This window comes from Hipposideros armiger, unplaced genomic scaffold (assembly GCF_001890085.2).
Source record: "Hipposideros armiger isolate ML-2016 unplaced genomic scaffold, ASM189008v1 scaffold_190, whole genome shotgun sequence".
NCBI classification, from domain to species: Eukaryota; Metazoa; Chordata; class Mammalia; order Chiroptera; family Hipposideridae; genus Hipposideros; species Hipposideros armiger.
The window spans coordinates 1733344-1749029 of NW_017731540.1; the positions used below are offsets into that span (position 1 = coordinate 1733344).

Genomic DNA, 15686 nt, shown 5'->3' on the forward strand with positions numbered 1-15686 from the left:
TTCTGTACACCTGAAACTAACAATAAAAAAATATAATAATAATAAAAAAAAAGAAATCCTGCTACAAGATACACAAGAGAGTGTACACCATAACATCTTGGTCTTGGTGGGGGGTGGGGGGTGGGGAGAAAGGGGAGAGAGAGAGAGAGAGAGAGAGAGAGAGAGAGAGACATGGAAAACAAACTGTAGCCCTTAATTCATTATATATAAAGCAAGCAAATTTGGGCATATTAGCTGCTCAGAGAAATAGGTCAAAAACAAGAGAAAACCAATGAACACAAGAACAAACTGCAATGAACACTTCTTTTGCCAGAGGTGAAATACCCTTTGTTTAAAATTTTAGTTACAACTGATAATGAGATTTGGCATGTCTTATTAATGATAAGGCCTCCTTTGGGGACCTCGAATGACCTTTAGAGGCCAATTAGCTATCCTGCTTCTAAAAAAAAAATTTCACTAAACTTCTTAGTGAGAAGTTTGGATCAGGTTACTGCAGCCTGCAAAGGTGGCTCATTTGCTGAGTCTATAAAGTTCTCATGCAATCTTCACCACTCCAGACTCATGATTCAGCATCCGCAGTGCTACCGGCACTAGCACAGCTGACAGAAGCTGTGGTTTGTACAAATGCCAGGAAGCACCGTTCCTGGCTTGATTTAGCATTTCTGTTCACTTTCTACAGCGTTAACTTTTAGGGAGATTCAACAACCCCCCCAGATGCAGCCTAAGGCAAGAATGGACCGACTAGTAAAAATAAAATATGGACTTTCTTAATCTGGGGCAGAAAGTTCAAAGGTTTGGAACACTCATCAAATTATCAATGTGCCCACTGTTAATTGGGCGGTTATAAATCCTGAGCAATGCCATGGCCCTCTGGGAAGTATTTGCAATTAAGACCACCTATAAATACTTGTTGCGAGGCTTTGGACTGACAAACCCAGTTCTCTCTAGTAAGCCCACACACGAAAGGTCCACTTTTGTGACAATGCTTGTGAACAATTTAAAAAAAAGCAATCTGAAAATGTTTCCCTACTTCGTTTTGCTTCCCTCTGTGTCGTCTCCCATGCCCGAGGTATCCGTGGACACTGCTCTGGCTCAATGGCACTCTGTGGACTTCCTACAGATCAGAGTCCTGGATGTAGCCATTCCACAGATATTTACCCTGACTGGGGGAGAACACTGTGTTCCTGACATACAAATAATCTCTTTCACATTTTAATCTAAGTCCACTTATTGCTTATTGATCCTCCATGAAGAGTACAAAATCTCCAACTAAAGGAAATCAAGTACCCAATTACCTTTATATTCCAACGCTTGGTGGCCCTGAGCAGGCTTATTTGCCTTCTCCCTGCCTCCAATTCTTCCTTGTACAACAGGAATAATAATATCTTCCTCACTGAATTATTGTGAAGATTAAGAGGGAGAGTGCTCCCTCAATCTTCCTTCCCCACAGTCCCCCTCCCCCGTACTCTGCCATTCTCAGGCACCAAAGTCACTTGGACACTTGGACTAAATACTCATGCTAATAGCCCATCCAGGCTTATCGTTCAGATTCTAGGACCATGAGGCTGGTTATCTACTACTTCATGTTCATATGGAGCCCTGTATACACCATTCACTTACATAACATACTGTATGTATAACCAAAACAATAAAAATTTCTTTATTGGCCTAAATATTCAGAACCTCTGTTATCGCAAGTATTTATAAGTTTTAATAAGTTTATCTTAAATATATTTTAAATTTAAAAATCATGCCCTGTATAAGAGGACAGATGAGTTTATTGAGAGAGACATCAAAACGATGCAGCGTGCTCTGAACAGTTCTATGATTAAGTATATTTATGCTGCAGGATTTCCGTGCACTGGCGACCGTACCTTAGAGTACAGTGGTTTCCCGTTTTTGTAGTGAATCTCCACATAATCAGAAGACAGCAAACCACTACAAAGAAAAGAAAACAGAGTCACTTCTGCATCCAAGACATTTGGAGGTTTAAAAATAATCAGCTCAATAAATGGATGTGAGGGGCATGTACACCACAAACAAACAGTGACAGTTCAAGTAAGTACAAAAGAGGTTATCATCAAGTCTCCAGTGTTATCCAGTAACAAATCATTCCTCAATCTGTTGAAAAACACAAGATATAGATAATTTAAGATATAGATAATCATCATTTGATTGCTATGTTAATTAATACGGAACAAATAAAACAAGATAACAGGAGGAAACAGGCCCTCTAAAATCCCACTATAATGCTCTAAATAATTGGAATCTCATAAAACATAATCACTGAGAAAGAGTACAGAATAAAGGCCAGTTGTATCAATACTTTAGGCTTTTTAGGTCACATGAACTCTGTCACAACTACTCAGCTCTGCTATTGTATCACAAAACTGTAAACAAATGAGCATGGCTGTGTCCCAATAAAATTTTATTTATGGCCACTGAAATTTTAATTTCACATAATTTTCACGCAACATGAAATATTATTCTTTTTTAATTGTTTAAAACTATTTAAAAATAAACACCCTTAGCTTGAGAACTGTACAAAAAACAGGTAATGCTGATTTGGCCCAAGGGCCATACTTTACCAACTCCTAAAATAAAATAAGTTAAGAATATAGGTTTTGAAGTCAGACAGTGTAGGATTTAAGCCTAGCCCAGCCCATTAATAGTGGTGTGACCATGGACAAGTTACCCAACTCAGCCTCTATATGAGTCACATGGAGACAAAGAAAGAGTATGAATCTCACACGACATTGTTAGGATTAAATGAAAACACACACACGTAATGCAATGCTTAGCCCAGAACTCAGCACTGAGCACACACTCAATAATGGGCATTGAGGCTGTTTCTGTATTTATTTTAACTCATCTTCTTCAAACACACCTCTCCCTACACAATGTGGAAAATACAAAATATGAGTCTCTGAAAGAGCCCTGGACTGTGAGAGCACTGGGGTTCCTGAGAGCACTGGGCTGCCACTAGAAACAATGATAACATCTGATAACTCACATTTCCTGAACACTTACTATATCCTAGGCACTGTTCTAAAGACCAGAAGAATATTAACTCATATCATCCTAATGATAACTGAAGGACAACAGTAGGTTCTACTATGGGCCAGATGTGTGCCCTACATTTAGGTCTCCATTCCCTCTTCTGCAAAAGGAAAGCCTGGAGCAGACGATTCCTCAGGTGCCCCTCCTGCTCTGACACCTTATCTTCTATAATGCTGCCTAATAGTAGGTTTTCTTATTCGAAAATCTTGACACTAGCTCTTCAACAGAAGTATGGGAGGACTCAGTGATTTTGCATCATTTTGAGAGTTGCACCTGATGCGGTTCTAATACGACCCAATGCGGAGGGCCGGGGCAGTCTTAGCGCCAGTCAGCAGGGTGTGTGGAGGCTGCGTGTGTGCACCCAGCACGGATTCCTGTATGAGCCGAAGGACAAGCTGTACAACGGAAGTGAGGCAGGGGCTGGCGCCTTAGGCAGGTTTTTCTATTGGAATTACTAATCAAATGTGTATCTATTGATGATTGTATATTTGAAACTAAATTATGCTAAATCTACTCATTCCCTTTAAATATATATGTGTGTGTGTGTGTATATATATATGTGTGTATGTGTACATATAAATACACACACACATATATATATATATATATATACATATGTATACATATACATATATATTGGGTCGTCAGGAAAGTCATGACGTATTTTTCTATGTTTTTCAATGCAAAAATGCATCATGACTTTCCCGACAACCCTATATGTGTGTGTGTGTGTGTGTGTGTGTGTGTGTGTGTGTGTGTGTGTATATATATATATATATATATATGTAATAGTCAAAGTAATAACAATTCTCCACTCTATATACTCGGGAATACCTGACAGGGTGCAGAGACTTCTTTCATTTCTAGTTAATTAAGTCTGCTGCCAGCACTGTGAATGCACATAAACAGGGCTGTTAATAGTAACATGTCTCTGAAGAATGTGTCCGCAACACCAAGAGCCAGAGACGTTTCAATAACTGCATTCTAATTACTTCTCTCTACAGATAATTCATTATTTCCAAAATTCTCAACCACATAATTACTGGAGCACGCCTAAGAGCTGACTAGAAAAGTCTCCTTTTTATTTATTTTTTCACTATTACTTTTGCTTGTAATTACAAAGGTAGACAGTACCGTATTCTAACCATTATTGCCAAATCTGATAAAGGTCACTTTAATTATCCTATTGCTGCCTTTGTAAAGGGCCTCTTCCCCCGCTCCCATGGAGCTAATGGACATACCTATTTCTATTGCCTCCTACATTTGAGAAACTTAAAGAAGAAAAATAGCTACTTTTCCAGATGCCTGTGACAAACACTGAGATAGACATAAAATAGCACTATACCCGCATGTTCCCCATCACCGCACCACTCCACTCTCCCACCTCCTATAAATGTCTCCATTTGCCACAGCAATCCCTCCTTTAAAACTGTTTCCTTTGCTTATCACAGTGTCTCTAGCACCTGGCATGATGCCTAGCGCATAGTAAGTCTAATCCACATTCGCTGAGTGAGCAAACACCTACCCACATGTACTAGATGCCAGGCCCACACCATGTGCTAGGAAGTTGGGATGAAGAATGTAATTCTCTGAAATTGAAAATAAGCAAATCAGCGCAAATGCATGACCTTAGTCATCTCATCCTAAAATATCTTTGTAATCTCCCTTAAAGTGAACTAATGCCAACAGAAATGTAATCTAATTAATTATAAAAGTCTTGAAGTAATTTTGAAATAGGAGACCTTTCAGTGATGGACAAGTACCACTGGAAAGAAAGAACTGAATAGTTAATTTGCAGTGGTGCGTCTCCAGCTAGCCCCAGCAGAGATGGACCAGGTAATTTGTATCTGTGTGTGCCTGAAGGTGAGTTGTCTGGCCATCTCTGCCTGCCCGTGCACTGCAAGGCCTTTCCTCCCCTCTGCTCTCTGTGGTTTCCCTAGTAGTATTTCCTGTTGGAAACAAAATGTTCTGACATGCCAATACTGATCCATTTAGCAGTTATGGTCCCAAGCATACACTGTCATTTCACTTTGTTGATCAGCCAATGGGGATTTGGTTAGTTCTGAGTTGTCTAATAAATTGCAGGAACAGATAAAAGGGAATTTCTGAACATGCTAAGTTATGAAATAACATCCTTTTTCTAATCATTTAAGTTACAGGAAACCTATCTACACCATGGCTACCATAGTGCTTCTCATGCAAGTTATCTGATGAAAGAGTGACCTTTGGAAGTAAAGAGATAAATGTAGGGTGGAAGTTCCAGGCAAGGTGGAAGGAAAGGGAAGAATGGAATAAGGACACTCCTGAACCTACTTACTCTGCACCTTCATGATCAATCTGCACCATGGAGGTTGTGAAATAACACAAACTGTAGAGTCAGACTGAATGTGATTGTACTCAAAATATGAAGGACAAGGGTAAGCACCTTGAAGATGCTGGAATGGTGAGACTGTTAAAACATAGCAAATGAGCCAAGAATGAGATCAATACAGAGAACTGTGGCAGAAATATTAATAATCTGTGTATCCACCATATCCCATTTCACTTTCCCCTTCCTGGCACAGTAAGACTACATTTCACAGCTTCCCCAGAAGTCAGGTTGGGGCCAAGAAATTGAATCGTGGCTCATGAAATATGGGGAGAGGTGATGTCTGCCACTCTAGTGTGACCATTAAAATCCATGCATAGATTACTCAAGCTCTTGCTTTCATGTCATCCCTGGAAGCCACATGACCCAAATGGCATTGCTACAAGACTGATGCAGCCTAGTTTCCTACATCATTGTTTGGAGAAGTGTCTTCTAGGAGAGCTACTCAACTTGTATTAGACCATAAAGTTAATTTTGGTACATGGTGACAGATAGCAGTCTAGTTTCATTCTTTTGCATGTGGCTTTCCAATTCTCCCAGCACCATTTATTGAAGAGGCTTTCTTTTCTCCATTGTATGTTTTTGGCTACTTCGTTGAAAACTATCTGTCTATATTTATGTGGGTTTATTTCTGGCTTATCAATTCTATTCTATTGGTCGGTGTGTCTGTTTCTCTGCCAATACCATGCTGTTTTAATAATTGTTGTTTTATAGTACAAGCTGAAGTCAGGGAGTGTGATACTTCCACAGCATTATTCTTTTTTCTTAGCATTGCTTTGGCTATTTGGGGTCTTTTGTGGTTCTCACACAACTCAACAACAACAACAAAAAACAAACAATCCAATTTTAAAAATGGGTAGAGGATATGAATAGACATTTCTCCAAAAAGGACATACATATAGCCAATAGACATATGAAAAGATGCTTAACATCACTGACCATCAGAAAAATGCAAATAAAAACCACAATGCGGTATCACTTCACACCAGTTGGAATGGCTATTATCAAAACAAATAATAAGTGTTAGGAAGGCAGTGGAGAAAAAGGAACTTTCATACACTGTTGGTGGGAATGCAGATTGGTGCAGCTGTTATGGAAGGCAGTGTGGAGGTTCCTCAAACAATTAACAATAGAATTGCTATATGACCCAGCAATTCCTCTCCTGGGTATATACCCCAAAAATCTGAAAACAGTTATCTGTAAAGATATATGTGCTCTGATGTCCACTGCAGCTTTATTTACAGTGGCCAAGACATGAAAACAACCAAAGTGTCCTTAGATAGATGACCGGATAAAAAAGATGTGGTATATATACACAATGGAATACTACTCTGCCATAAGAAAAGATGAAATAGTGCCATTTGTGACAACATGGATGGATCTTGAGATGATTATGCTAAGCGAAATAAGTCAGACAGAAAAAGCTGAGAACCATATGACTTCGCTGATATGTGGGATATAAAACAAAAAGCAACAAAGGAAGAAGACAAACAAATAAAGAAATAAAACTCATAGACACAGACAATAGTTCAGCAGTTACCGGTAAGAGGGGAGAGGGGTGGTAGAAGAGGGTAAAGGGGATCAAATATATGGTGATGGAAGAAGAACAACTCTGAGTGGTGAACACACAATGTGATATATAGATAATGTATTACAGAATTGTATATCTGAAACCTATGTAATTTTACCAACCATTGTCACTCTCAATAAATTTTAATTTTAAAAAACCGCTGATCTTAAAATGTTAAACAAATGAAAAAAAAACAACATAATGTGAGTAAGAGATAAAATTTTATAGTGTTGAATCTCAGATTACTTACCAAGAATCTCTAATGCCTAGAAAACTTACTAACCAGGAAGGGTGAACAACTTCTAGTTTTTTGAAAAGTAACTTAAATCCCATGCTTTGAAGAAAGGACCATATGCTTTCTTTGGGGATAACCTTGTCATGAAAGGCTATGAGTGTGCTATTCAAGCAAACTAAATTGTTCAGAATGTGATGACATAGATAACAGGGCCTTGGGCTATAAGGAAGATGACTAGAAAAGACATACACTGGATCACAAGGAAGGAAACCATCTGTTCACGTGAGTTAAAAATTATTTACTTCCTTGTAAGAAATAGTCAACATACTAGTCTCTAGAAGTCCCTTCCAGTTCTGAAATCTACATTCACTGAAATTAATCTGTTGATCCCTCAGTCTATACCTGATTAGGACACTGAGTGGGTAGCTAGGGGCACAACAAGCTCTTCTGAAGGGACCTAGAAGCCAACAGGGCACTGCTTCACCAGCAGAACTAGGGAAAATCTAGAAGAGTAGCAAGCATCAGGGCTTAACAACTGGGTGGCCATATAATTTATCATCCAAATCAGGCCATTTCTGGAAGTGAAAAGATGCATATTAATAATTATGCCAGGACAACAGACATAAATCAGGAAAGACTGTCTGGGGAAACTGGGACATATGGTTACCCTACCTGAAGGTGAAATTTAACATGCAAACATCAAGTTCTACATGGAAGCTCAGGCTTGTCTATGAGGTGAAAAGTACCCCAAAGCTAAGCTGCTACTAAGCAAGCAGTCTGTGAGTATGTCTTGTTCTCTAGTTGCTTTTTGGTTCTGTGATTATGGTTTACATGCCACTGTTTTACAACAACCTTGAGTAAGCACCGTAGGTTCCCTCTCTCCACACATAACAGGAAGTAGATATTGGGACAGAAGACAGTAGTCCAAGATGTGGAAGCTGGGAAGCCATGAATCCATGTTCACTATAATACCCTGGGCTTATCGGGTCCTGCCCAGCCATGCTCCTTGACAGACAATGTCTTTGTTCTTGAGTAAACAGTAGCACAAATGCCGTAATTCAATTCTCAGCAGTAAAACACATAGGTTAGTTTCCATCTGTGTTTAAAGTGGAACTGGAACAGAAGTCAACATTTATGTGAACGAAGAATGAAAAATTATGTCTAGAAAAAAAGGAGTGCCACTAATGTCCATTTTCATAATGGAAATTCATAGTGGTCATCGTCTGTTTGATAGTGTTTAACTTCTCAATATTGGGAACCTTGATCATCCCAAACGGCCCTAACAGATTCACACAGGAAATCTCCTGCCACCCTCCCCCACCAGGTCTCACATTTGTCCATTTAATGACAACAAATGCTGTCACTGTGGATATTCTCAACTCCATGGGGCTTCAAGCCTAACAGCACTGTACAACGAAGCACCACGCCCATTCCCTCCGTATGCTATGAGCTTCTCTTTTTTCCTTTTATACACGTATCTTTAATCCATTAAATACTTACTACAAGTAGTAATGAAGAGAGACACAAAATGTAAACTCAGTACATTATGATAAGCCTTCTATCATATTGTTTTCCTTTTTGAAAACAATAGACTTAAAAAGTAAAACGATGTTTCAATCACCACTTTTCTCGTTTTAAGAAAAAGTTGGACTCATTCCACCTAAAACAAATTTTATACCAAAAGTTGTTTCAACTAGAAAATATTACATCCTTTGGGTGTAAACAATACAGTAAGAATTTTAAGCTGTGTTCAAATATTGTAGACCTGGAGAAGCTGGGATTTAAGAGTGCAGAAATGATAAGTGGGTGAAAGTAATTATAGGTTGAACTGAAGCTTTGTGTTAAGTCAAAGATGGCATGCAAGGCAAGGGCTGGGGAATGTGGGCATATTTCACAGGAGCAGAGCTGCAGGTGGACAACACTCCTAGCACAAGCAGGACGTAGGGGTGTAAGCTTCCTGGAGGGTCACAATGAAAACTTAATGAGTTCCTAAACCACATAAGAGGTGGCAGTAGAAATTTTAATGTGTAGGCACTCCTACATATCATAAATGATGGCCCCATGCACTGTAATACAGTTAAGAACACTCTAGAATAATAAGAACAGGTAAAAGCTGAGGACTCCCACTCAAGCTGGTTCGATTAGCCAATAAGAATAGCCAATTAAGAGTTCTCTTCGGAGAAGGTGGCATCAATAGAAACATCTTTAATTAAATAAAAATGAAAACTGTTTAATTTCTCCTCTCCAGCTTTTAACCCAGACCATATGAAGTGGCTAGCACATTCCTAGTGTGGCTACCAGTATCTGCAAGTATACCTGTAATTTTGAAATTCCTCTATGATAGAATTGTAGTTACTCTCACATAGGTGGTTTTACCCCCATATGTCATGAAACAAAAATGTTTAAATGCAAAATAAACTGCATCCAAATAAAGATGGCATACCTTTTGAACAGCTATGCAAAACTGAAATGCTTTGATGCACAATTCTCAAAGATAATAATATTATATTGGGTTGTCGGAAAAGTCATGATGTATTTTTTCTATGTTTTTCGCTGCAAAAATGCGTCATGACTTTTCTGACAACCCAATAATTTGTTAAATATTGCTAATCCAGGTTCTCTTCTGTTCTGCCCAATATTTATTTATACAATTATTAAACCAGGCATCACACATAGTGGAACTGTAGGAAATGGATATAGATCCATTATTATCAACCTTGTCTTCTGGTAACCTCATCCAAAAGAAATGACTCTCTTCCTCCTAGGACAAGAACTCCCTACTTCTCTCATTTTTCTGGTTAGGCCAGCTCCCCTCAACTCAGTGCTACCAACATTTCTTGAACACCTGGAGGAGTTGTTGGGGTGAGGACAGGAAAAGAAATAAAACACAGTCCCTACCCTCAAGGTGATTATAATCTCATGGCTAAAATAAGACAAGGCAGCATGTATCCTATTATCATAAGTATCAAAATATCAACCTGCTCCAAAAGCGTAATTAGTTTACACTAAGATAATCAGGAACTTGTCAAAAAGAAAGCAGGGCCAGGGCAGGTTCAGGACAAAATATGGCCAGGGAAAAATAGGCAGGAAAGACCAGAGTGTGCAAACCCATGAGACAGGAAAAGATTGACAGGCATATTCAGGGAACAGCTAGAATCCATTTGGGCCAGGATATCAGTCATAGGGGGGATGGTGTTACACAGGCAGGGCCTGGGACCAGGCAGTACACAGGTTTAACCAAGGAGTTGGAACTGTGAAAATAAAGGGCACTCTAGATCAGGAACTCAGAACTTGGAAGACCAAACATGGCTCTCCTCTTTATAAGAGCTGAGAGCAAGAACTACATCTGTGTCCTCAGAAATCGCAGATTTTAGGGCCTAGGAAGGGCTGAACACAGATAAGGTTCTTTTACTGGGTCAATTAGAGCCATCTGCAAAGTAATTAATGCTAGCAGCAGGAGAGAATGGCAAGAGACCAGCAAAGACGCTAAGAAAAGGCTTTCGACATATGAAAACCTGTAGCTTTAACTTTCCTTCACTCATTCAATTAAAGGCTGAAGACAAAATGAGAGGGGAAAAATAAAGCAAATGAAAGTCAAAGTAAGGATTAACAAAAATGAAAGATTACTTAGTTTTTACTTAAATGTTTCCATTTCTTTAATTATTTTTTACTGTAAATTAGAGATATTTGTCCTAAAACTTGTTATGCAAATGCTAGTATGAACTCTGCAATTTTATGGTGTTTCAATGAAGAGTAAGAACAACCACAATTCTCTTTGATGTGTTCTTTTCCTCTCTTTTTATCCTACCTAGGTGTCTAAACCTTTAATCCCTTGTGCTGCCACAGCCTGAGTGTTCATGGTATCTGCTGGCTGAACTGAGTCCCAAGTCCTCTGCAGAGCAAGCCCCACAAGACAGACTGAAGGCAAGTCTGCACAGCCCTATAAAAAGAAAAGGCATTTGAAGTTGTCACTCTAGATGTCTCCATACGAGGCAGAAAACAACACTGTGCAATCACGTGTCCTTCATACGTATAACACAGGGGCGTTCAGAGAAAATAAACCATGGTCCTTCCTAAATATTAGATATGTTTAAAAAATTACCCCAATGCAGCAATTAAAAACATACTGCAGTAACAGCAAACCAATATGGCAGAAAAGAGCACAACATAGCAAAAAAAGAGGAGGAAGAAAAAAGAGAACTGTTTAATGATTTCTTCAAACAAGTACACAATGATTATCATACAAAATGCACTGATTTTTTAATTACCATTTAGAAAAATGATCTTCAAATGTATCACCCACCTTATAAATACATTTCATGGCATCAAAAAATTATTCACTGGGCCTTTCTTTGTTATAAATAAATAAATAAATAAAGTCACGATTTGCCTGAAGGCCACCTAATTTCTCTAGCCAAAAAGGATTTTCATTGTTTCAAATTATGTACCATTTCAAAATAATAACAAGGTAACAGACTTCTGAAAATGATGGAATCTCCCATTCAGTTGTAGCTTCTATGGAAAGGGTATTTTTTCCAATGTGTGGGCTTTCAGATTCCATGTAGTTTATCAGAGTGCTAAGTGGACCTTTTTCATTTTGCTCACTGCTATATCCTCAGTCATGGAAGAATTCCTGAACTAAACAGGTATCCAGGGCTATTTGTTGGTTGAACGAATGAACATGAATCAATGAATAAATGGATAAATAGGAATCAAGACATCCAATTCTGAGCCTGACTATGACACCAATTGTCTCTGATATCTTGGAGAAGTCCTTAACATTGTAGAACAAGTTTTCTTCCTTACAAAAACAGGAATGTTGAATTATAGAACCTCTGAGGAAACTTCCAAGTCTAAAATAGTGAATGTGAGTATGACTGCCATCATCTCCTATACTAAAAATATACCTGTGCTAAGCTGGGACTTGGGGGTTATTAACGTACACGTCTTATCCATTTGCTACATGCTTTGTCAAATGATCAACTGTCCACAGACTGGGACAGTACACTGAGATTTCAAGTCAACCGCTTCCAGAATGGTGCTGAAAGAACAGTTCCACTCATGTTCGATGTACGCTGTAAAGAGCTGCTTTCTCATTTTTTTTCTAATTCTACATATTTCTCTATGTACCTCAACTAAAAGAGAACACCTCAATTTCTGACATGTAAAGTGATAAACGCTTTCTACACGTTAGATTAATAATGAACAAAACACTTCTACATAGAAACTAACCTGGAATTTAATGATCAAGATTTGCTAAAGCTACATTTGTGTTAACACCAACCTATTCAAGTGGTGTGTTAAAACTCAGACAACATAATTACAAAACCGTTTCTTGATTGTAACTAAACATAAGTCAAAAACTTTAAGTTATACTCACATGTATCATAAAGATACTAAAAACCAAGGATAACAGAGGAAAATAAGTCCGTATCCTGAATAAATAGCTTGTGGTAAGCAAATTTCATGACATTTGATGTCACTTTGAAAAACATGTATAAAATAGGGACTACAGGTTACTGATTTAATCTATTTCAGACTAATTATACAGTCTGAACATTTTGAATAATACTAAAACTGAATTTTTATCTTTTAAAAGCTACTAAGGTCATTAACTATTTGTACTTGATTCTCTTAACTATATCTTAAAAGTCATTTAAAATAATTTATAGACAGACACCTTATTCTACTTTATTGTATATAATATGCCAGTAATAGAAAAAAGCAGAACAAGAGATCTACAAATCAGAGATTTAAGACAATTTTTATAAATGAACTTTTCCTGCAGCCAAACAACTTTCATTAAGTTGTCTTAAAATTTTAATTCCATGTAGACAATCTTACCCACATTCACCAGTAAAGTGCCTCTCAATGTTTAGACCAAAAGCAAAACTTTTATAAGATTCTAGAAGCAGCCAAATCCCAGGGAGACTGACACAGAAAAAAAGGAGAAACTATCCTATTTAGGTCCCTTCAGAAAAACTATTTTTAGTTCAATCCTGAAACCAGACATTTTTAGAACTGTGGTGGAAATTCTAACAATTAACTATGTGATCCATAGCCTCAAATTTACTAAGTATCAATAGTAAGTTCCAGGATCATGAGTGGGTAGGATTGGAGATGGTGGGGAATGAGAAAGATCCTAAGTGAATTAATTTATATCCAAGAAAGCCATAACAAGTTTGGCAACTTGCAATAAGGGTAAAAAATGGAGTAAACTATATTCAGAGCAAAATCCAGAACCTAGTAGTCTGGTATAGTCTGAATTCTAGGTCAAGAGAATATTCAGGAGGTAAAATGCATATGGAGGCTAGAGATCATGTCAGCATGTGAACACCAGATAAACAAATGAGATTCTCCAAACTACCATACTACAGAAAGAGCAGGTGCTATGTTATATCCACAGTTCTTGGTCTTGTGGCCTACACAGAGGGGGAATTCTAAGAAAGTTTTGTTTATGATGAGTCAACAAGCCAAGAAGCTCAGAAGAAACAAAAGATGAGACAAATGGCACATCACACTCCGGACCCAGGAATCCACAGGAAGCTGACTGTCCTACAAGCAGAGCTTAGCCCCTAGGTAAGCAAGGTGGGGCCAGAGACAGGGCATGGCAGACGCAGAAAGAAAACTTTTGAGACTCAGACTACTTTCTGTCTCTATCTTTTATAGATAAGTATCTGTGACGTCAAATGCCAGTTGCAGGCAATCATCCCATGAACAGTGGGAACGTATGGCTGAAAGAAGAATAAAGGATGAGAGCAGATGTGATAGATTACTCTAAGGGAAGTCCTCTTTACAGTTTCAACACCTACCTAGAGCTTTATGAAAGGTGTGTGTGTGTGTGTGTGTGTGTGTGTGTGTGTGTGTGTGTGTGAGAGAGAGAGAGAGAGAGAGAGAGAGAGAAATTTTTTAGTGGAGTACCTATAACAAACAGTAAGACATGGAAATGCTGCTGGTCTTATATCCTCCAGGACCAGAAGTCAATGAGGCAAACAAAGAGAAGCTGTGTGCTCTCAAAATGACAGACCAAGATAGGAAACTTCTAAGTGTTCCTTATAACATCAAACAAGAGTCGGTTGGGTGACAGTCCACTGAATACCTTCGTTACATGTTTGAACCTTTCATTTTACCCTAATTCTAATTTCAGTAAAACAGTATAAACAACTGAACCCTTTCAAGAGAGTTAATCCTCTATTACAAGTCTAAACAAATTTTTCTTCTATAGAACAAACATGCATCCACATCTTTATTTTCTTCTGAAAATTCTCTTATTACTTATTATTACTATTTTTCTTTCTTTCTTCTTTTTCCTTTTTTTTTGAAGGGGGTAAAAAAAATCTCAAATCTATACAAGCTTTAGGATGAACAGTTACCTGAGTGGGGGATGAGGGGACAGGAAACGTGTCGGTGGAGGGACACAAGGAGAGCTCCTAAGACAATAGTAATGTCCTATATCTCAACTTGGACAGTGGGTATATATAAATGTCCATTGTATTATTTTTCTTTAAACTGTAAAAATACATTTCCATTCCTTTATGTGTGTATTTCATAACTTTAATAAATTAGAGAAAAAAGAATCCAAAATATCTATAAGTAAGAGAAATAGGAGAGCCCAGTTCAATCCTGACATTAAAAAATTTGAGTAGGAGACAAATTGAGGCAGAAATGGACTGAGAAAAAAAAGGGCATTTAGAATTCAAAAGCGGTCACTACTAAGACCAGAGGTGAAAATACTCTAAAGAACATGGTGGGAGGTGAAAAGCACAGAGAGAACAAAAGGCAAAGAACTTTCTCCTTCTCTAAAAATAGCAGGCTTATTAGGCCATTTTTAGACTCCAGTGTTCATGTAAGAGTCCATTTCTATTAAGAGAGTAAAACTTAAAAAGGAAAAAGAAGTTCTTGGAAGATATCAAAATATGGAAAAGAAAAGTTCAGACATGTAATAAAATATAATAGATCTGGCAGTATTTGAACGATACATGACTTTATTATCAAAACATTTAACTCTCAAACTAGAGAGCTAAAGGAACAAAAGACTAAAGGGGTGACATAAGCAAAATCCTTCCAGCCACTGATTTTCCCTGGAATTACATTAAAAACAAGTGAAGGATGCGGGTGGAGCAAAGTTAAGTAAACCTCATAGACAGCGCTGCCATGGCAAATAATTGCTTTCAGAACAAAATGGCAAGTGATGCAATCCCATACTCTTCACTGGAATCATCTACAAACCTAAATTTGATTTTTTTAAAGAAATCCTGTTTTCAATTACCAAAACTGCCATGACTGGAAAATAGTAATCTCAGTTGTTTTGATAATCACTAACAAACATATTTATGAATTCATAATGCACACACAAGTCTTCCCTAACCCACTCCCACATTATCCCACTGTTTAAAATCTTCATTTGAGGGGCCGGCCGAGTGGCTCAGTTGGTTAAGAGCTCACTCAAGAGT

At 38.0% G+C, this 15686-nt stretch overlaps 1 protein-coding gene across 1 annotated transcript in view; it reads right to left on the bottom strand.

Moving 5' to 3' along the window:
* ADAM23 (ADAM metallopeptidase domain 23) overlaps positions 1 to 15686 on the bottom strand; it is a 159424-nt gene that overhangs the window by 80783 nt on the left and 62955 nt on the right. Inside the window, exon 4 of the mRNA XM_019652957.1 lies at positions 1875 to 1938. Coding sequence (XP_019508502.1) covers positions 1875 to 1938 — 64 coding nt within the window. The remainder of the gene's footprint in view (positions 1 to 1874; positions 1939 to 15686) is intronic.